The following is a 24867-nucleotide window of genomic DNA, read 5'->3' as shown; positions in this document are numbered from 1 at the left end:
TATCCTCAAAAAAATACTATATCTATCTAAAATTTAAACAAAAGAAATACATATTTCAAATACAGAAATCGTACCTACTCCAAGAAACTAGCATTATTAATCCCTTCGGCACAGATGAATAGTCGAGAAACACGCCGAACGCGCGCCCAACATATGTACAAAGATAGAGTCATCAAGGTCCACCGCAACTCCGACCTTTCATCTAGCATGGCGTCGAAGACCAAACACCATCTCACTGGAGGATTAGGAAGACCCGCTGGCTTCCCACCAGTGAGTAGCACCCGGCCTGGTGGGTTCACCATCGATTATCTCCACCGCCATAGTGTCGAGCAATCGAACTGGAGGATTCGTTATGGATTAATTCCTCCACTATGGTGTCGACCATTGGTCTGAAGGAGTCCATCATCCAGTCTACGCCGTTCTTTTCCGAAATTACATTTATGAACTTAAACACACACTGACATATATGGATGCAGCCCAATTACACGGGTCTAATCACGGGACGATGATCTCAAGGCAATCCGAGAACGCTGTTAGGAACTAGAGTTGGAGGTGAAATTTAAAAAAAAATTAGAAGAGATGAAACCATTTGTGTTAATTCTCTTCTGCCCACCACGCGTTTCTCCCGTTTCCGTAAAGCTGAAATCAAAAGCGTTACCACTATTCACGAACCAAACAAAACAGCATTGTGCTTATTCATGTAATAACATTTTCCCAGTAGAAAGACTTTATTATACTAGTATCATCGTGAACTCGTACGTACGCTGTCGACAATTCTAGACGTCCTTTACCTTCTCACATGGCTTATATAAAAACGAAAAAGACAGAAGATACTAGTACGATGAGGGACTAGTAAAACGAGTATAAATTTACGCAGCTTGAAAATTCTTCACGTTCCAGTGCTGTACACACAGCGTATATTGTATAATGGTAAGTAAGTAGTTCATCGTCTAGAATAATAAAATCTGGTGCTTACCGCTAATGTTATAGATTAAAAGCGTTTTATGAAATGTTCAAACCATTTTACATACAATATTTTAATGAAAAGGTCCATTTTTTATTAATCTAAAATTTAAATAACTTACACCCATGGGGATCCCTCTAGAAACATCTGAGATTGTAGTTATATGTTCTACGGAAATAATTAAAATGTGAGCGATATCAAAACGAATTATTTGTTTGCGCCCATTACGCAATATGAATATGAATAAATAGTTTTGTCCGTATAAAAACTCGATTCCTTCAAGATAGGCATACATAAAATGAATAGGCATACATAGGCCCTGAATTATTGGAATTAATTTATATGAATGTACCTGCCAGACAAACTCGAAGCATAGACACTTTTAAATGTAACAATAACCTCAATACTAACTACTCTTTGTACTCACCAATTCCAAGAATTCATCACCTTGCAAACAAATATTGTAAACTTATCGACATATTTGGTGTTAATAACTTTGAGAGTTTCAAAAGGCAACTAATTTTAGACCTTTTTGCTAAGTATTAACTTGTAGTATTTATTAGCTTTAAAAAAAAAGGTCAAGCCTTCATACTTTGATTTACTTTACCATATTATTTTATAATTACCTTATGAGTAAATTATATTTAGCTATTTTATCCATGTACATGTTACACTTATATACATATACTGTCAACTTACTATGTAAAAGCCCAATAGGGCGTTAATAAATAAATAATAATAATAAATAATATACAATATTGGATTTCCGGGCCACCTTCTCACATTATTTTAGAGATTTGATAAGACAAATTCAACCGCAGGCCTGTCCAATACACCAGGGCTGCTTCGCTTACTTCGTTTAGATTCTGGCTTTATTTTAATAATAATAATATTGGGCTAATTTAATTTATAATGCGCCGTTTTCGTGAAAAATCCCCTCAAGGGCGCTGTACAAATATATTCATTAAATAATAAATACAGACGGCTTACAACTAGAATTCATAATTCTAGTGACTTACATCTATGACTTATTTCGAGTGACTTATGACTAAGGCTCATAACTACTGACTTAAAGCTAGTGACTTACATCTAATACTTATATCTTGTGACTTACGACTGAGGCCTTTAACTACTGTCTTAATGACATATATATATTTACAAATACATCAATAAATACTCTATCTAATTGTACTAGCGCCAGAAGAAGGAAATTCTATAACATTATGGTGTTTCATAATTAATTTTAGAACACTGGTGCAAAATCCGACCAATGGGTTAGCATGATTTATAGAAAAGGTAAGTAGTTATGTTCGGTATTCTTTTTATTAATAAATAACTATGAAAATTGGCTGAAGTGGTTTTTTAATAATTCATCCGAAAACAATAAATAAACGTAGAAAATACAACAAAATGATTTACGAAAGGAAGGTTTGAGAATGTTCCGAAGCGCGTCACGTAGGCAAAATAATTCGATGTCGCGGTTGCTGGTAATGTACTGACCATTTCGTTCACGTTGTCGCTTATCTAGGTGGAAAATAAAACATTCTCGAACATTCCAGTTGCTAAAGAAACAAATATTAAAAAATAAAAGAAAATCCTAGAAGCTTGTTAGGAAAATTCTAGAATAAAGTTCAAGTCAAGTAGTGGCGTACCTCTATAGGTATATACCTAGAAGAAGATCTATAGAAAAGGTATATATACAGGGTGTCCGGAAACTCGTAGTACAAGCGGGAAACTGGTGAATCTACATCACATTTGGAGTCGATTTTGTAGTATATTTTTTTTTAATTTGAGCTTTCGTTATCGAGTAAATCGAGTTTGAAGTTGATTTTTTTTTAATCAAATTCTTATAAATTATTACTGAAGATCAAAGTACCCAACTAATTAAAACTATTTGAAAGTAAAACAAATGAAGAAACTCGGATTTGAAGCATTATTTTGAAATCACCCTTCATTTAACCCGGTGTAATCATAAAATATTTCTGCTCTGCAGGGTTAAAACATCTGTTATTCAACCCTAAACACCACAAAAAACTTTGACCCTAAAATAGCCGAAAAAAATTTTTTTTTGGTTTTTTTTTTTTTTGAAAATGCTCAAATCAAAAAACTTTTTGTTTTTTTGGGTTCCCCATGTGGTGTAGATTCTCCAGTTTCCCGCTTGTACTACGAGTTTCCGGACACCGTGTATAAGCTATTGTCTCAAGAATCCCATTTCGGACTAGTTTCGACTTTACCGAAGTGGGAGAGGTGGAACCGCCAATTCACTTCTGCTCAGCTTTTCTGCCTCCGCCGAGTTTCGCCGAGAAAGTTGAAAACGAGATCGCTCATGGGATGGTCTCTGACCTGAAATATCATCCCCACTTATTGGGGCGTATTGTAAGGCAAGATGATAAGGGAGGGGTATTACCTGGATACTCAGATCTGGTCACCAAACAATGATAAGGCCATTTCAAGCAAGGTCTCATTCATTCAATTCTGAATTGTGGTCTTTCACCAAGGTGATACTGACAGTATATACCACTCTGTAACGTACCTAATGTAGGAAACAACACAATTGTTAAGGATATTCCAAAAAAACGAAAATTAAAAAATGTGAAAGTTTAGTTTTTTTACGATATTGCTGACATCTTTGGGAGAGCGTTTGAGGCTTTTCCATAGGCGAGAAAATATTTTAAATAAATACACTAATAAATAACCTACCAAAACTTATAGAATTGTTCAACGAACTTTGCTGACTGATCGAAAGATTCTATTAAAATCGTTTGTTCAACTATTTATCGTGATAACAAATAAATAAATCACTTTTCGTATAAGTAAAGAGAATTTCCAATTATTATTAATGAATAAGAAAAAAAGCTGTTTATAATTTATCATTTACAATAATTGTGTACTACGTAAGATTAGCAAAATATGAACACTTGAATAGAAGACAATTGTCCAATATTTCACCGCTAGATGTTGAATAAAAAATATACGTATTTATTAAAAAATATATTTCTCTCTGTTGAATTAATGTGAATGAATGAAATTACTCCTAACAATATTAATTTATAAATTCTGAAGAAGGCTTTTATTGAACTGGATTATGTAGCTGAGTTTTTGAGCAACATAAATTCCATGTTATGCGTAGTGTATTTATGGGTGACTGGACATTTCAAAACAGTGGCAATTCAGCACACTTTAGAAGATATAAATCCTTGAAAAGTGAAAAAAACTTGATTCAATATGTTACGTTGGGTTGGGTTAGGTAAGGTTTATATGCAGTGGCGGCTCGTGGCTTTTAGGTGTAATAGATTGCCAATATTTTAAAAAATAGCATTATTTGTGTTGTTTTAGTTGAAGACAATTTTTTTCGAAAATTCGTGTTTTTGCATTAAGATTTTCAGGAAATCCATGCGGCGCAAAACTGGCCAAACTGTAAAAAACGCTAATTTTGTTTTCTGAAGCGGAAGAACACGCAAGGGAGTAAGTAGTTGGAGGCACCACCGACGCTGCCGTAGCACTGGAGAACGCAACAAACCATATATGCAATAGAAAGCTGAAAATCATTATAGGCCTTAAAGTTTTTTAAATCATGTAGAGTTAACATTTTACAGATAGTAGGGATGCTAGTTTTGCTTCTGAAGCAAATATGTATATTCTGATATTGATAAATTTGATGTCAGTGAGGAGAGACTGAAAAGTTAAATCTATTTCCTCATTGACATTTCATAATTTTTTCGTTCGGCTTTCCTTAAAGGTCTTTGAAAATCTCATTTTTTTGAAAATAATGCTACATGTAATTTCTATGACATGTGTTGCATTTATATCCATTTGATTAACTTTCATGTTCCCTACCTTTCAGAACAAGGTTCCCTGGTCTGTATTATTGAGAAAATCATAATAAGGTTTCAGGCTACAATTCTGTTACAAATAGATTACACAGCTTTGGAAGCTCCCTCGTTAATACAGCTGATGTTTCCAATATTCCTACATATAAAGCTGTACTTATTAAACACTTTAGCAGTGTATATTTTAACGAGGAACTGCGTAACAGTTTTTTTTTCTTTTTCATTGATTTCATTTACTTCGTACTAGTGTTTATTTTATATGATTTGGTTTTTGTTATTTATGTAACCGATCGTATTTTTTTCTTCTTTCTTTCTTTATTCTTTGTAGTAGCGTAGTCAATAACTCATATTGTATGTAAATGGTAGTTGTGCTATTAGGTATAAGAAATTCAATGAATATTGTTACTATTACATTATTATCTCCCCAACTATGCGCAGGGCTGTAAAATGTAAGGTAAGGCAGTAATTAAAATGACAACAACTCATTTTTCTTTCAACACGATACACAATTAATTCGCTCAACGAAATGTTGCATTTTAAATTAATGAAATCCAACAAGGCATCCCAGCACACGTCTAGTGCAACTGCACCTCCACCCCGGGATGGTAGTGGCTGCAGCCATCCCCCGGCCCAGTCCCCTCCCCAGCTTCTCGCCAAACACTGGTCCTTCAGCTACAACCACTGTGCACCGCTGCTGCCAATTATACTAACACATCTATTATAATCACTTAAATAAAGTTTTCACGAAGAAATAACTTAGTTTCTCCCACACAAAAACAGAAATTATTTAAAGAAAATTTGACAAATTTATGTTATAAACTTTTGCAAAATTTGTTTTATTTTCACTGCGTGTTTTTTTTAATTACTCTTAGAAAATATGTTTAAAATTTTCATTTCAGAATCGCTAATATTTTCTTCATTAATAAAATGTTATTACTTTGTGAATGCCTTTATTACAGTGTGTGCCAAGACCGAGTTGTTTGGCGGTCCGTCCTCTCTGCCTACCCCTGCGGGGAAACGGCGTGATGGTTAGTTAGTTAGTTAGTCAAAAGAAAAATCATCGATAAATCTGTTTTGCTTGTACACTTATTTTGAAACGTCACAGATGGCGTTAGTTCATTGATTTACTTTTCCATGGTTGAACAAAACGGCCCAGTAATCTTTTTAAACATCTATTTTGTTGACCAATCCTCAAAATCAATACGTATTTTTATTTTTACTAGGTCAAAAAACAACATACGAGATATGAATACTATAAGCTGACAAGAATTTTGGCTTTTACGTCTGCTGCCTTTTTTGTTTTTCAAAACAGGCATTTTTATTACTACAAAATATGGTCAATTTACTATTCTATCTACCTAATAAATTGAATTTTATATGTTTTTTCAAATAGCTTTGGGCTTATCAGTTGAACCATAAATATTTTTGACGTACAATTACAATTATAATGCAATACAATACAATACAATTTAATATGATTTTTCTACTGAGTTGAGGCGAGGAGTATTTCTTATTTAGTATTTTTTTTCATTTACGGACGATCTTTAAGATGTTTATGGAGATAAATAATTTTAATATTTATACCTTGAAGAGGTTGTATCCTAAATATGTAGGAATTACAATATAAAATGATATATTTAAATATTTCCTCGAAGTATTACTAACGCCATCTTTCCACAACTCGTAAAAGTATCATGGGAAGTCTTTTTACATTCTAGTTTGAGAATTTACCGCAACCAATGAATAATATCAAAGCTCCGAACCCTTTTTTTGTAATAATAAACGTTTTTTTCTTTCTGTATGTTTGTCAGGACCTGATTTATTGGATATATTTGTAGGCCAAAGTAATACCACATTTTAATATATTTTTTGTGTTTAATGAATACGGTACTTAGACGCTTGTTTCGGATTTGTGAATTTCAAAATTTTTACGCCCTCTGAACATTGCACCAAAAACAGTTTTTATAAAAGACAGTTTTGAAGAATGCAATTGTCAGTTGGAAAGTTTCCGGTTTCTTGTAGCTAGTCATAGAACTCAGTAGAGGAATCATACCAGCAAAAACTTACATATGTTGACGGCTCAGCTAACTGAATATCACCTGTTGCTCTCTTTGAAGGTCATGTTTTCACACAGTCATAAATCATGAATCCGAAATACCCCCACAGTTAGCCAAAGGTAATTACCCTTTTTTACATGATTGGTAATAATATTACAGGGTTTTCCAATAAGAGGTGTTATTTTGAATAGCCCGCTATTTCGTTAGATGTTACTTTTGAAGCTGTTATTTTTTTACATTTGACAAGTAGAAACTACGCTATTAATATAAATTGAACGATACACGCTTCAAATACGCATTGAAATTATTAAAATTCACTTGAGTGAATCAAATGCAAATCATCTTGAGTGATGAGGCCCATTTCCACCTACAAGCAAAATTGTCACATCTGGGGCTCGGAAAACCTAAGAATTATTGTTGAAAAGCCTCTCTATCCTCAACGTGTGACTGTTTGGTGCGGTTTATGATCCGGCGGAGTCATTGGACCTTACTCTTTCGAAAATGAGGCTGGAGCAACAGTTACGGTGAATGGATTGCGCTATCGAGAGATTATCAATGATTTTTTTATGACCGGAATTGGATGGTATTAATCTGGACAACGTTTACGTGCCACACAAGCAACGAAACCATTGATCTTTTACGATTGAATATCAAAATAACACCTCTTGTTGGAAAACCCTATATATGTATTAAAACTTGCAAATTAATTTGTAAGAATAGCGTTTTGAGAAGGCAATTCAATTTTAAAAAGTCAAGCCATAAATTTTTCATTTTTCACACGTCTTGAAGAAAATCATTTTCTCTCAGGGCCTCTGTCATCTTTGGGGAAACTGTGTGGTGGAACTTTTTGAGAAAAAGTATATCTGGGTCTGGAAGAGATCCACGTTGTAGGAAGGAGGTATCAGATTATCCCGTAGCCGATCTATTAAATAGAGGTATAACTAGTAGAAACGATCAGTTCTCATTTTGTAAAGATCAAATTCAGCTAGCGTGTCGCACGTTTGTCGGCTATGCGTCATGCTGAAGAGATTAATGACTGCAGTTCCTCGGATTCCATTGAAATATTGGTAGAATAAGGACACTATTTGCCTTCCCTATGTTCATCTATTGAAACAACAGCCAAGACCACCCTCGAATAGAAACATTGTGAAAAGTCGTTGAATGAACAATGTGTTTCTCAAATATTTATATCATCAATTTAATTATTTTTAGGTCTAAACTAGGTAACTTTAGGTCTAATCTATTTAATACCCGATAATGTTTCGCATTCCTGTGTGAATCAAGTAATGATGCAGTAATATATTTTTAAGGTCACACAGCTAGAGGCTTAGCACAATAGCTCTTCTTAGCATTTACATCTTGTAGGTAATAGTATTTTTTTAATAATATTGTGATGGTATTACTAGATTGTTATTTCCCATATTCCATATACAGCTTACACGAATCATTTTATGTATCTCGTGACTCGTTTTGTGACCGGGCCTATTAATGAAAATCTTTTAATGATCGTTTTGGTTTCACTGGGCCATAAATACTTTAAATTAATGTTGCAAAATCATTTCAATACGTGAAAATGCCCACAATATTAGTGTTCGTGGTATTTAGATTACACTTAGATCTAAAACATTTGTTAGACGTAAATTTATGGAACTTGCGCCCTTCAGGTTATTTTCTCACGGCGCTATACAAATAATCCAATCATTATTATTAACTTAAATGGTTTTTGGTAAATCTGTGTGGTAAAATAAATTCATTCTTGGCCTTGAAGAGACCTATGATTTAGAGGAAAGATATTCTGAAGATTTTAAATCTGGAACTTTTTTTTTTTACTTTTCCGACTTTATGTCCGGGTTAAATTTTCCCCATAGGAAAAACTAAGCCCTTCCACACACTTTTCTAAAAATGATCATCTAGTCAATCAACATTATGCAAGTGCATTATATAAGCAAAATAAATACAAAACAATACAAGAACAACACGAGATCAAATCGGAAAATAATTCACCGATTACAGATATTTTCATATCAGAGGGTTCGGCTCGTTAGAACTCCTAACTGGACCTATAAATCCTACTTGTATTTAAAATGACTGATTTTGCATTTTTATAGATACATTTTTTGATAGATCTGATACGCCTAAATTTTTAATGAGAGAGCTAGGTATAATGCCAGTAGCTGAAATAACAAATGGTAATGTTTTTATAGTCTGAGAATGCCAAATTCTTTTTATCTCATTTTCTAAATCTGTGTATTTTCTTATTTTTTCATTAACAGATTTTTTAATATTACAGAAATTTGGAATAGATACATCAATGATATAAGTTATTTTTTAAATTTTGTCATGTAAAACTATATCGGGTCTATTATGACTAATCTTTCGGTCTGTTTATATAGTTTTATCATAATATATTTAATAAAATTTGTTTTCTAAAAATGAATTTGGTTCGTATTTTATTTTATTTCTATTTACTTTAATATTTCAGAGAACATTACTATTTTTACAACCAAGGCATTACTACATGGAGGAGTAATATTATTAATATCATTTTTTTAATGAGCAGGCAGCGTTATACTGATGCGCTCATATATAATTTCTGAGATTCCTCTACCTGAGGTAGTATGGCTACTACCCGTGGCTCTATCCTACTGACTTTCTCTTGGGCGTGCTCGGTATGAACCATCTAGGGGTCAGAAGAGATTTTTTTTTTTATAGTTAATACCTCACAAGAGTCCCAACTGCTCCCGTCTGGAGCCAGTGAGACTATGGCATCCCCAATTGGGGGATGTTGTGAGGCTGAAGGTAAGTGGGGAAGTGAAAGAGGAAGGTGGGGAAGTACCTGGCTATTCAGATCTAGTCACTAAACACGGCTAAAGCCATTTGGAGCAACGTTTCAATTCTGAATGGTGGTCTTACACCAGGGCGATACTGGTAGTATCTTCCACTCTGGAACGTGTCGCAAATATACTATATATTATTTTAATTAATTAATTGTGAAATAAAACAAATTAATCAAATAAAATTTATTTGCGCACGCCGGGTTCGAACCCGCGACCTTCGGAATGGCAGTCCAATGCGTTACCACTGGACTATGCCGGCCGTCAAATGCATATTGTATCACACTTCTTCAAACTGATTCGTGGATGGTTTGAAAATCCGACTATCATGGAGAGTATTAGTCTCTATGTTCCTGATGGTTATCTCCGTCACCGACAACATAGACTGTTCGATCTCCCGGCCTGCAGGACCAACTTGCCTGCAGGTCATGCCGGTGGGGAGAGCAGTCTTGCTGTAGAACAGAATCAATTCGGATATCGACATATTTAGCTGAAGGTGAAGCTGCCTTTAAAAAGCAAGCTATTTTGATGCTGGTATAGTTGATACACCGCCTACTTATTATGTAATACTATTTTACAAATGTACTTAAAAACGAATTAAAATGTAATTTTGTATTGTTTTTAACCCTAGAAGCCTAATCTATTTTAAAGGTACATAAAGCCTTAACATACGTCTCAGAAGCGTACACATGTTAATGACAGCCAGTAGGCCAAAATATACCTACTTGTGCCCTATTTTTCGATAGAAAGTTAAGGTTGGTATGTAAACTAATAATAAAACACAGTTTTATCAATGAAAACTACTATCACAGGTATTTATTACAACGAATCAAAACATTATGCTTATATTCAAACAAAAAAATCATCTTCTTAAAAATCAACTTGAACATATGTTTTTTTTAAATATTCATATATTTTTTTAAGATTAATTTCTTATTCTTAGGGCAAACATTAAAAGTAATCATGCTTTTAATTACTAGATATATTTTTAGAGCAATATACAGAGACATCAACTTTGTGCTCAGAAAATATCGACTTTTTGCACTTACAGCACACTAATTTCGACATTCTCTTTTTTAGCAGCAAAAAGGGCAGTATTTACGATTTTCGGGCTCTGGTTCTCCTACCTGAATTTTATTACCTGAATCAGTAGGTTTTGCGAGAATTTGGCTTATATTTTTTAGTCGGAGCTTCAAGTCTGAATCCAAGGCTTGACCGGATCTATGCTGAGTTGTTTAATAAATTCTCTTTTGGTTTGAGAGTTTATTTGATCATGTTGTGGCCATAAATTACAGCAGAATTGACAAAAGCCATGTTAAGATGCCATAGAATACACCCATTGACCATCTATTAGTTTTGCGGCTGCACGTCATTGAGGAGCACATTTGATCATATAAATCTACTCTTCCTTTTGTTTGGTTGTATAAATGAATCATGTCTGGTTTGCCACTTGAATTATTAATTATTGCATTTTCATCACAAGAAGATAAACGGTAAAACATACTTGCAGGTTTTGGCTTGTACGATAGAAGTGTCAGAGGGCCATCAAAACAAAACGTAGAACTGCCAACAGGTCGAGATCTCGAATTCTTCAATTAATCGTGGATTTCCCGCCTATTTGATTGGAAAATGCCCACTAGATTTGATTTGTAATTTGAGCTGGTCCTCGAGAGGTGCGGACATTACTCATAGCTGAAGTTCTGTGACATGATTGACCCTTATTAGTTGACCAAACATCCCGCTTCCATTCTTACTGCGAAGAGTATTTGCAGGAACACGATAAATTCGCCCTGAGTTGGCAGATTGCGAAGCATGAGCAGAAAATATCGTTATTGTTTAATACATTAGACCATGACATGTTGGTATCTGAAACAATGCCAAAATAAACATAAAATGGACGAAAAATTCACCAAAGTAAAAACACATAATCTTAGTTAAAAATTACACAAAGCCTAAACATACGTCTCGCAGGCGTACTATACCTCAAAAACTCAAAAATGGCTGGACTTATCTTAGCGATACAGGTACCATCGGCGAGCTCCCGTCGGCCACTGGGTTGGTTAAAGAGCACGAGGCGCTAACTTCAACAGTTAGAAAGAGAAATAGAATTTAAGATTTTGTGTACGCCTCGCAGGCGTAGATAAGGCTTCTAGGGTTAAAGGAGTAAAATTATTGAATTGAATTGAATAAAAAGTTGTTGACAGTAGTAATCTTCAAATAGTATAAAACGATGTCGCTATCTGCGTCTGTCTGTTTGTGCGCTTAGTTTTTCTAAACTACTCAACTGATTTTGATACTGTTTTCACTATCATTTAGAGATTTTCTTCCGGAAAGGTTAATGTATATAATACGTGCATTTATAAAATAAGAGAAAAGTCTATGTTTTCTAATAAAGTCACAAATAATATATTTTCGTGCGCTTACATTGCTAGCGCTGGCTAAACCTTATGAGATGTGTCAAAATAATATAATACGGAATGGTAAATCTCAAAAAGACCTAAAAAAAATCTATTTTCCTATCTCCTAAGAAAAACTCCCTTCAACGCCGGGTACTCGCCAGCTAGTTTTTGATAAAGTAAAGTTATATTACGCACGAAAGATATAATAAGAGGGCTGAAGATAAAGTCATACCCTTGCACGACCATATTAAATAGTATTTTTTCCGTGTGTAGCACGACATTATAATCCATAATGTATATATATATATTTTTTTTTTTTTAAAAGAAAGACAAACATTCCCGGGTTACGAATAACCCAACAATGTTTGAAAATCTCCTACTACCACCACAGAAAGCCGAAAATGTTGCTTGTGTTGTGATGGAGGACTTAGCCAGCCGAGGAATCGAACACGCGACGCTCGGGTGAGACCCAAGCGCTATGCCCACTCAACCACTGACCGGTCATATGCATCAAATATTTTGATATTTTTTCTCTCTTGTGTAATATGCTTTCAAATGTTTGCTATAATTGAAAATAATCTTATTTGTTTTGATTTTCAAACAATCCGATATATATTATTTACCATCAATATATATTTGATATTGGTACAAAGCCATTCCTGTGAATTGATATTAAAAATATAAAAGCCTAAAAATATTCAAGGATTTTCTTAAATTTGTGGTTTAATATTACATTTTAATTTTGAATCCATGAAGTGATTATATTATTATGTCAGACCTGGTTGTAATACATAGTTATTAAAAACTTAACTGACAGCCCTGCCATCGCCGCCATTATGAAAGGCCTCCGTGAACCAACTATGAACGCAAGACAAAATGTTACATTACTCTGCAGTACATACACAACCAACTGTCAGACTCCTACACTAACCAAAAAGATGCATGATCTTGGCAACACATTTGAGGATACTATTGATATATTTTCTGACGCCGTTTATATAAATAAGTGTAATTCAGACCAGCACTTTGTTGAATCCTACAAATTATGGTAGCGTCTTATATGTAGTATTCTTCTAGTTTATATTTTACTGTTACATGTTTTACTAATGCTTCTTATTTAGTTTATCTCACAAGGTATATTCTGTTCTTATAATCCATGTAAAAACCCAGCTGTGCGTAAAACCAAATAAAATAAATATGAATGTTTTTCACATTTATCATCGTGCTTTTAGAATAACTGTTATGCCTGTTCTTACTTTTCAGATTTATGTGTTGGGAACTCTATCTTAAAAAGTAAAAGGTTCTACTTATAAAAGTGTTTATTTACGTTATAAATAAATAGGTATTGATTTAGCTACACTGTTCATTGCCATAATTAATTAGGGTTGGTAATTCTCTGGTTCGAGAAGCTTGTTTCTTGTCACTATAACCTCACAAGCATTTGTTACACTCTAGCGACATCTGACGGACTCTGGAGTAAGCTTTATGACTATTACCATACATCACAATAACCTTGACATTAAACTACAATATAATCTATATATAAAACAAATCACAAATAAACATGCAAAATTATTATGTTTCATCATTAGAAACACAAAACCTTTTTTAAAGTATTTTTTATCAAGCAACTTTACTTTGATTAAGTACGAAGTCATGTGGAGTTTGTATCGTTTCGGTTGTTTGATCTCCACTTTATAAATTGCACATTAACAAAATCGAAGCAATTCAAAACAAATTCTTAATATATATATATATATATATGCTACAGGTCGTTTGTAAGATTTAATAACCACGCTGCGGCAGCTTCATGAGTTAAAATTGATTCAATGAGTGTACGGGGGCATCACATTGGTGCTTTATTCCTGTATAAATTATTTAATAATAAAATTAATGTCCAGAGTTGCTAAATACGATTCGATTTATTGTACCTGCGTGCTCTACACGCTCTTCTGGCCTGTTCAAAGGAGATCAATGCAAACAATCAAAACTCTTTCTTGGACAGACTATGTAATAATTACAATAACATAATATCAAAGATGGACGTTTTCATTTGCGAGCCTAGCCAATATAAAAAGTCAATTAATAAGTATTTTGATGATATTTAATGAGTACTTGTATGTGGTTTAAATTAATAATTCTGTAATGAATTGATTTTTCTATGTACATCTTGTCTTCGTATGGTTACCAATAAATGACAACCGTGACTACCGGTATACAAAAGATTTTTTTTATTATATATAATGGTTTTAGGATTTTTTTTGTCATTAGTGAGTTTTTGTTATTGGTGTTTTTATACAAGATGAATTAATTTAAAAAAGCTAACAAAATAGTGTTTTTCCGTCATGCCATGAGAAACTTTTCTGTTTTTGTTTAGAAAATTCTGTTTTGTATTTAATTTATTTCATGCGCATACATTTATCCTTCTAATAAGAATAAAATTATGTTGGTTTTTTTCAATTTACATAATCTTTTCTCTCAATTCATAATATTCAACTGTTGATTTTTCAAAGATTATTGAATAAATAAATCTTCTATATATGTCATATAATCTGCCAAATCTTGTAAAGAACATACTTGATACATTTTTTCCAAAATTACTTCTACTTGATGAATCGAACAGTTCCTGAAATAAATGTATTTTCTACGCAAACTACATAGGTAGATACTGCTGTGCATAATTATGACTACTTTAAAAGTATTTGAATTTACGATTTGTTTAGAAAATTACGAGAACACGAACATTATAATTTCATAAAAGATACAAACAATCGCATTTGATAGAAGGTAAACATCGCACATTTTAGTTTTATAAGATATTTATTTGAAAGCACAAAGCAAAATAATTCATAATAACAGAGGTAATTGATACTCATACAAACATAAATTGGACAAATAATACAATATTCTAACCAATGTTGTTTAAAGAAGGGATAATAGCAAATTTCAGATCGCCAACAGAAAAAAAAAATAATGAAAAAACCTTTTTTAAATATACAGCAAAGTAGACTGTAATAAAAACATTTAATCAAGAATTTAAACATTCATTTTACATTTGATTTCAGATTATGAAAAATTCAAATATTAAAATGTTTTCACAATTCACCATAACGTCAAACCAGAATAATATTATAAACACCGGATCGCCATCGGATTGAATGCACGGTAAATGATTAAATACGTCAATTTTAATGTTGTTTAAAACTGTCCTTAAAACTATTTCGTACTCAAGTAATTTTGATGGAATACTGGTTTTCTTTGAGAGTGCCTCAAAGCAGAAAGGTGGAAGTTTTCAGATTTGACAAATGCAACTTATATGTATTTGGAAATAAAATAACTTTACCAGCTTTCCCCTTGAAACAGCCTAATAGTGATATCCTGTGCTGTCGAATGACTGTTGGGATGAATGACTCTTGATAGCCGCTCCTTGAGAACCGTGAGAACCTCCAAATACTTGGGATCCCTGAGATCCCCCAAATCCTTGAGCTCCTTTGATTCCTTGGGAATTTCCTCCGAAGACTTGGGCGGCATGAGAACCTCCCAGTCCTTGGTTTCCACGAGATCCCCCAAATCCTTGATTACCCTGAGATGCTCCAAATCCTAGACCTCCCTGAGAAACTCCTGATCCTTGTAATCCATAAGATCCTTGAGTACTCTTGCTGAATTGAGAACCTCCTAACCCTTGCGAACCTTGAGAACCTGCAAATCCTAGAGAACCCTGGGATGATTTGTATGCTCCCTGAGATCCAGATCCTTGCTGTCCCTGTGATGATTTGTATCCTCCCTGAGATCCATATCCTTGTTGCCCCTGTGATGATTTGTATCCTCCCTGAGATCCGTATCCTTGTTGTCCCTGTGATTTGTATCCTCCTTGAGATCCGTATCCTTGAGAAGCTTGAGATCCTTCTCCCTTGTACGAACCATCATCGCTTCTAAAAAAACAATAATAAACAAACGTGATCGAATGCGACATAACTATCAGGTACATAATGCAATATTATAAAAATAATCAAATAAAGCATTACAGAAGATCTAAAAAGGATTTGAATAATAGGAGCAAATTTGATATACGTTCTTATAATATTAAAATGCGAACCACACAGAAATTGATTTTTTTCTGAGCGTTAGTAATCATTTTTCCTTGGTTTTTGGTATGTTCCTATATATGTACGAGTACCTATTGCGTTGTGTCACACCTGCTTATTTTTAATAGTGCATTTATATTGCAAGCAGAACCGGATGACTTACTAATAATAATCCAATCCGAATATGAAACAACACTTTCAAAGTGTGGTATACATTTAAAAAAAAGACAGGTACTTTATTAAATTATTTTGGATCAGTTAATTAACTAACACAAAAATGACCAAATAATGACAGTTAAATAATGACTAAAAACCCAAAAATGAGAACTATCATGTTTATAAGTGAGATCAAATACATGTATTTAACAACGCAAACGTTCCAATCAACGTAACAGACCGTGGGGCAGTACAGCAGCGTGAAAAGGTCACGAATTTATTTCACGTTGAGTGAATTTTTTTCCGAATGCGGTTGTTATTTCGTAATACTATCGTGTCCAGATTTTACTTCTCAGTTGGTGTTGCAACTTAAAAAGAATAATCTGTTTTAAAGACACCATCGATTGCTAGTTTGATTTTGTAAATTAATTAGTGATTTTTAATTAGCTCAAAAATATTTTATCGCATGTCTCCAATTTATTGGCATTTTCATAACACAAGCACTGAATTTTTTTTCGATAAATATCAATTTTGAACATTCTTTTTAATTATCTAGTCCACGTATCCAACAGAAACGCTATTTACAGATTTCGGGGTGCCCCGAGTAGAAGATATATTCAAGAAAAATGCAATTATCCAAATTTATAAAGATAATATAATCAAAAAATTTGAAACCCAGTTATCTAAAAGATATCAATACAATATCAAAATTCCAAAATGTAAAACCAAACAAATGCAAAATAACTATAAATATTTAGGAATAAAGTATTTCAACAACCTTCCGATTGAAATAAAGAAATTAAAGGATATTAACATACTTAAACTAAAACTAAAGTTACTCTTTCAGAAATAATCAATTAAATAATTGCCTGTTTTTCCCTTCATTGATATTTATTATCAGTCTATACTCATCCACTGTATTTAGATTTTGTCTCTTTATATATTGTTCCTATCATTTATATACTTACTTATAGCATAATGATATTTTATTTTTCTTATAATTAGTGTAACTCTCTCACCAAGCACAAGAACCAGTTTCTTCATTGGTGAGATTGCGAACATAAATATATTTTGTAATGTAAATATATACTTTATGTACCCACATTATATCCTGTACCCACTTTATATATATATTAAATAATAAAAAAAAAAATATTAAATTGTGGGTACATACTTATTCCCCTTTTGCTGTTAGTTGTTACTTTGAGAAAATGTCCATAACTAATATAAATCATTGGTAGTTTTAGTATTATTGTTTAAAAAACAACAGAAATCTATTCCGGTACCTCGACATCTAATTATGGTAAAAGTCCAATACGTCACGTGATGTACGGTTTTTGATTGTTGAAGAGGAACAAATCTATTCGTTTAAACCTCGTAGTTCTGGGTGTTGTGATTAGATGTGAATATTATAATACATCCAATGGTTAAAATGATAGACTGCTTAATATGACTGATTAACTGCCAGTTCTTTTACAGGTTCAATTTTATCCGTTATAGCTTCAATACTACGAATGAGTTTGCAAAACCAGCAATAAAAGTGATTTATGGATGTTTTTTTTTCATTTGAGCATATGCAATATACAAAATATAATGTGCGTGCGGAAATGTATATAGATATACGACCTTAAGTGAATATAATAATAATTATTATTATTATATTGAAAAATCAAAAATAGTGCAAACTAATTGTATGAATTATTGATTAATTATTTAATAAAAAAAATTAAAAATTAAAATTAAAAAAATGTCATGAAAGTATATTATTAGGTTGAAATGGGATTTATGAATGTTGGGGGGGTTCAGGATTGTAAATCCTTAGCGTGGTAGGACTGTCGCAGCTCAAAATGAGCAAAAGGTTGGTAATCTCTTTTAACAGACAACAAATACTATCTCTACCTTCGAGTGGTGCCCCCTGGGTGCGGCCTCGTCTTATTTCTGTAAGGCTTGGCCGCTGCTATCGGAGAAGGGCCACGGACCAAAATCCTAGTTTGTGGACTTGAGTTGTTCAGCGGTTGACTACAGAGCAATGTAGTATTTTCGATTCCAATTTAAATGCAAACTCGTATCAGAATAAGCACTGTCTAGTAAGGTGTTAACTCTGATACGAATTCCGCCTAAAAGCTTGAACGGCCCAAGCCCGGTATGTTCAATGGCTAAAATAAGTGGGGAGACTCGGAAAGAAATAATACTGAGTGCTCCCTAAACACTGAAAAGATCAATGATCGTAGGTTCTTTTTCATCTTTGCGATACAAGAATCTTTTAACTAATAATATGGTATATTAATACAGAATTAGTTAATGATACTTAAAAACTGTAAAGTTTTTAGATTATTTATAAATAGTTAGTTAATAATATTAGTCGGGACTAGTAAAATCAAAAATGACCTGTGACAAGCAGTTAACAATTGGCCGAAAAAAACGAAAAGCAGTTTAACGGGACTTAATTGTAATACTTATGTAGGTTTATAGGTTTGCAACATTATATCTGAAGCTTCATGCTAGAAGTACCTATGTCGTTTTTGTAAATTGCACTGGAATGAAAATTAAATTCTTGGCGTAAAACAACAAAAACGATGTTTTGAATTGTGCATTAGAAAGGTGACAATTTCATCAATTTAGAGAACCTGACATAAGAATTCATACACGGTGAAAAGTTACTATTATTGAATATTGCTAATTTATAAAAATCTCTTCAAATTATTCGTAATCCGTTTAAGAACGGGATTGCAGGCTCTTAACGAATAAATTGATAGGTTTCCTAATACAATTTAATAAAATACGAATGTATTATCCCGACGACGGAACAGGTGTTCAGAAAATTTCTTAAATTTTCTGAACACCTGTTGTCATTATGATTATCGAGGCAAATGCGGGTGCTTGAACATATATTCCGGAATTAGCAATACTTATTTTTTTATGTAGCATTCAAATAACGGTTTATTTATTATTAAATACATACGCACCCAAATACAATTATTTTTGGTTATATAAAAGTTTAAAAAATGTATTTACCCATTGGGGTTGTTGGCTTCATCCCTAAGATTCCTCTCGATGGACTCCTTGATGGCCTCTGGGATTGGGGGAGGGGTAGGGAGGTGAGCGCCCATGGGGTGGAAGCCGTTCTCATCAGCGGTGTAGGAGACGGAGTACTGGCCGCCGTCGGGTGCGGTGAAAGCGAAGCCTCCGTTGGCCCCCTGCCCTCCCAGACCACTTTCGCCGGCCTTGATGCTGTTTCCGGTTTCGTAACTGCAACACAACAAGCGTTACATATTCGGTCTCAAGTTCAATGCTGACCTCAATGTGAAATTATTATTATCATATCGCTATGACGTAATGCAAGTCTTTTAATCGAATAATCATCCATTTTTTCACATGTACACGAACAAACCAGATATCAAATTTCATTTTACTATCCACGAAAGTATTTAAGAAACTATATTATATTTTTGTTATTACCTGAAGCTGTAGCTGCCATCCCCATTATTTTCGTTTACGGACTTAAGGATTGGGATTTCTTGTCCTGGAGACTTGTAAGAACCGTGGGAAGAATATGCGTTTTGTCCAACGAATGATGGCTGGGAACCGCCGCTGAATCCTTGAGATCCACTTTTGGATCCAGATGTTGAACTGTATCCACCGAATCCGCCCTGTCCTCCAAATCCAGCCGAACCACCTTGTACGAATGCTGCCGATCCGCCCTTAGCTCCGGAGGATCCACCGTAACCGGATGACACACTTTGACTACCGAATCCAGATCCACTTTGTCCTCCAAATCCTGTAGATCCGCCTTGACCTCCGAATGCAGATCCACTTTGTGTTCTGTGTCCTGTAGATCCACCTTGACCTCCGAATGCAGATCCACTTTGTCCTCCGTGTCCTGTAGTTCCGCCTTGACCTCCGAATGCAGATCCACTTTGTCCTACGTGTCCTGTAGATCCGCCTTGACCTCCGAATCCAGATCCACTTTGTCCTCCGTATCCTGTAGATCCACTTTGACCTCTAAATCCAGAACCTTGACCTCCGAATCCAGATATTCCACTTTGTCCAAATGATCCTCCTTGCCCGCCGAATCCAGAGGATGCACTGTGTCCACTAAATCCTGAAGCTCCTCCGTGTCCTATTCCGGATAAAGAACTTCCTCCCAAACCAGCAGATCCACTCTTTACTCCAAATCCACTATTTCCTCCGATTGATCCAGAACCACCACTAGTATGCCCAGATTGGCCGAAGTTTCCTAACGATGAAGAAGCACCACCGTATGATCCCGAGCCTCCTACTCCACCAGTAAATCCTTGGGTGAGCTTAAGTGGGGCCCCGTTGTTTTGACCGAATCCAGATTGTGATCCACCGAAGTTTGATTGCCCTCCTGCACCAAGTCCCCCTTTACCGGAGAACCCAGATTGGGATGCGAAAGATGACTTAAAACCATTTTGAGGTGCCCCGAAGGAGTTCTGTTGAGATGAGAAAGTTTCAACTTTGCTGAAGTCAGATCCGAATGCGCCTTGTCTCGCGGGAGTGATGTAAGAAGGAGCTGAGAGGAAAGCTGAGCTTCCTCCTGCTGTCTTGGCGTTGCTTGGCGGAAGGTATGTATTATCCAGCTTTGATCCCAAACTTGCTACCGCAAGTAGGGCAACACCGATCCAGCACTGAAAAATAAACAGGATGTAAACATCATTTAATTTAATTTTGATTAGTATTAATAGAAAACATTAACTTAATCTATTTGTATTAAATCGTAACAATTTCGAATGAGATTGATTATTACTACGTGTATTACAATTTTGCTTTCAGAGTGTCAGGAATTTTCCGTTTTAATATTATTTAAGATGTTTACACATTTGAAACAATATTATTTGTACTCGTAGGTAATGCCAAGTTTTTACCGGACTCAAGTCGTGATTCACGCTTTTCTTGTAACCAAATGCTATTCTTCAGTACCACCTCCACAGCTGCCTGCAGGCTCTTGCTCTAATGACATATCGTTTATTGGTTATATATAAGTAATTTAAATAGAGTCGCAACGCTTACAAAATTCACCTTCGTTTAGAAAACAACAATGCGCTAGTTATATACAACAAGAAAACATAAAAAGATTGATGTTTTATTTTTTCTTATTGATTAACCCGATTTTTCATACAAATTTAATACAAATCTAACCGACTTAGAGGATGGGAGATTTATGTAAACTAACCAATTTAATACTGTTCAATTGGGTTATCCGCGCAATTGTGCTAAAAACGCAACATAAAAATCGTTATTTATATTTCAAAACTTGCATTTTTGATGTAATCGAAAACAAAATATCATTTCGAAATGAACATTTACTTCTATTATGCTTATCGATGACATGGGCCAAATTTGGTGACATACGGTTCTTACGTATCATTTCGAAATGAACATTTTAAACCTCGATTATGCTTATCGATGACATGGGCCAAATTTGGTGACCTACGGTTCTTACGTTGAAGTTGAAAATTAAAATTTTTGCAGAAAAGCTGATTTAGTAAATTAGAATGCACTTTGAAAAGTGTTTTTCTTTCCTCTTCTGTAAAATTTAAGAAATAAGTTTTTAAGAAAATTAATGCAATATTTTGAATATGAGACGCGGTGATTAATAAACAAAAGCGATGACAAGCTATGTATAGTATATTGAGAAAAAAAAAACAAATTGTATTAAATCGAAATTAAAACTTACAGTGTAAACCATCTTCTTATAGTTTGGTTGTTGCCACACCAATTCAAACCCCGAATGATGCCTTCTGCGCTCCAAATCACAAGTATTTATACTGTTGCATGGGAGTTAGAACCCCACCGCGGACCTCTGAAAGTGTAAAAAAATTAATCTATCCACCATGGCGATGTCTCGCTCTTTCGCACTGGGCGCGGGTGAAAGGGAAGACGTGAAATACTCATCAGGATGCTACTAATATTTACAATACTGGGTTTAAGTTTGGTTATTATTGGTATAAAGGTAGAACAAAATTTGACATTCAATTGTAAGAAATCTCCGTAATGAGCAAAAATATTATTATTATTTGAGATTTTCACTGCCAAAGAACTATAGTGATTTATTTTTAGGGTTTTATGCCGTATTGCGCTACTTAATACTTAAGCCAATGTTTCACCAGCCACACATCTGCCCTGATGATGGACACTGTAATTCTGTCCGAAACGTTGACTAAAGAAGGCCGTAGCGCAACACGGCAGAATACCCCAAAATAAATTACTACAATTTTAATTTTTTTTATTTTACAAACGCTTGTGAAGATTTGTTTTATTAAATCATTTCATGTTCGTCATACCCTTAATGATGGTTGGAATAGAGTGATAGTAAATGGTATGGAAAAATGGAAGGAAAAGACAATATAAAAAACCTGATCATATATTTCATGCATAAATAAAGTTTAAAAGTATTAGTATTAAAGCCTTAGTTGTTTGAAATGGTGACTCCAAAATAATATGTTAAAAAATTGAATTATACATCTTTGAATTTTCGTTAAAATTGTCATATTTATTACAGTAAGTTAAGTAGTTACATTCCTACGATACCTATGCATATTTTACTAATTTAAGGAAAAACATAATGGTGTTTGTTATTCGTTTAAAGGGTTTCCATACTAACGTATATCATTGTAAATCACTTATTATTTCTAAGGAATGCCGCAAAATATTGATCGTGCAAAAACTGAATATGAAAATTAACAAGATTTTTTATAAACTGTTCCAACCATTTTTTAATTATTTCTGAAATCCGGAACCTCAAAGATCTGAATTTGTGTTTGTTTTTTTCTTAATTAATTATACATCTTGCTTAGTAATTATACAAATTTTTTATCAAAATATTAAAGGGGACATGCGGTTTATCCCAGCAAATTATATCCTTGAAAATACAAAAAACTTGCAACCTGTCACACGATGTGTACCACATATTTTAGTTTGACATTTGATATTTTAAATATTAATATCTTTTAATTTTGCTGCACTTGGTTTAAACTTAATTTCTACAAGAAATAACTAATTATATGTTGGAAGATGGCAAAAGATGCATTAAAGTTTTCTCAACTAATTTTATGTTTGGAGGTTAGAAAATAAGCAAAAATTATTAAAATAACTCAAACTAAATCCTAAAAAATATTTTGTGCATGACTTTAATAGTTGTCTCCGTTAGATATTTAAGTTAAAACCAAGTGTTGTTTTATTTTTAGACCTTTTGCATGCAACGAAATTCGACAAATTTCCTTTTTCAATAATATCAATATTTACCACCACGCTTCGCTAAATCCGCATCCATCTTTTTTTTTTTTTGATCGATCCTTATTTCCAACAATATTTCCATATTAAGAAACTCCGCATTAAATAATGCTGAACAAATTTCATGACCGCAAAGCTTTCCGTTATTTAGTCTTTGCTGCTTGAACATACATTTTTTGGCTTTGTTTAATTTTAAAGATGTATGTAACAATGTCAATTGATTTCTCTTCAGCTTTTTTATCACCAGAACAATAAAATTAGATTCTTCCCTTACCACAGTAACTAGTTTCATCTATTTATTACCATGGTAACCAATTTATTTTATTCGTCAATTATTTTACCATGGTAATCATTGTTCTTTTGTTTTCCCTTACATTATTTCTCTTCAATTTTTTTTTAATTCTACAATAAACAGCTTTTGACAGTAAATTCATTATGTTTTTAATTATTGAAAAAGAAATATAACTGGAAATTAAAAGGGATTGAGTGTTTACAATAAGGTTGACAAATAAAATGTTTTATTGGTCACATTTTATAAGGAATCTGTGAATTTATCCTACGATTCTCCTAATATAAAATCAAAATTTGGATTAGATAACATAAATATGAGAAATTACGAACACAGCGAAATTATAACAACATCACAATAACCTACAGCCCCCTATTTAATACATGACAAATGTATCTTGCAGTAAAAAAATATACCTGTATATGTATCAAATATTAAATTGTATAAAAGTATTTTATTATATCTCTACGAAATTTAACTGGTATAAATTTGAGTACACTATTTATTACACAGGGTGTTAAGAAACGTATCCTTTATCAGTCAGTGATTCCTGGCATAATTTGGAGTGAGAATATCAAGAATCAGGGATATAAATTCGAAATAAATAAATAATAATAAAGACTTATAAAAATTACGTCAAGTTGCGTTGTCCCTTTAAGACAAATATCCTGGATTCGATTCCCAGTTCCCTTTTTATTTTATGTGTTGAGTTATTGGTATTACATTCTTCTTTACAATGATAAATACTAAAGAGTTTTAAAGTACAAGTAATACAAAGCTTACGAAGTACAATACGCTTTTGAAGTACAATAAATACAAAGATTAACTTTGAAAATAGAAGCCATTGAAATAATACATATTTAAATGTTCAATATTTTAAAAACTTCACATTTCATGGTCGAAAAACTGGGTCTGTATTTTCGTACCTAATAATGTATGCTTGCATGGAAAGCTCAAGGTCCTTTGAAAATGCCACACACATCATCATATCTAATAGTT

At 33.5% G+C, this 24867-nt stretch overlaps 1 protein-coding gene across 1 annotated transcript; it reads right to left on the bottom strand.

Moving 5' to 3' along the window:
- Window positions 1-14912: 14912 nt before the first annotated feature.
- Window positions 14913-22150, bottom strand: LOC149409342 (uncharacterized). The gene is made up of 4 exons (XM_089649810.1): window positions 22024-22150; window positions 19785-20974; window positions 19341-19574; window positions 14913-16016 (listed from the first exon to the last, which is right to left on the bottom strand). Exons 1-4 carry the CDS (start codon window positions 22033-22035, stop codon window positions 15449-15451), a joined length of 2004 nt encoding a protein of 667 aa, XP_089505936.1. The 5' UTR covers window positions 22036-22150; the 3' UTR covers window positions 14913-15448.
- Window positions 22151-24867: the final 2717 nt, after the last annotated feature.

Source organism: Hesperophylax consimilis, chromosome 31, assembly GCF_061612785.1.
Source record: "Hesperophylax consimilis isolate HC1 chromosome 31, BYU_Hcon_1.0, whole genome shotgun sequence".
NCBI lineage: Eukaryota > Metazoa > Arthropoda > Insecta > Trichoptera > Limnephilidae > Hesperophylax > Hesperophylax consimilis.
Note: the sequence above shows the minus strand (reverse complement) of the source record. Positions and strands in the feature narration are given on the sequence as shown.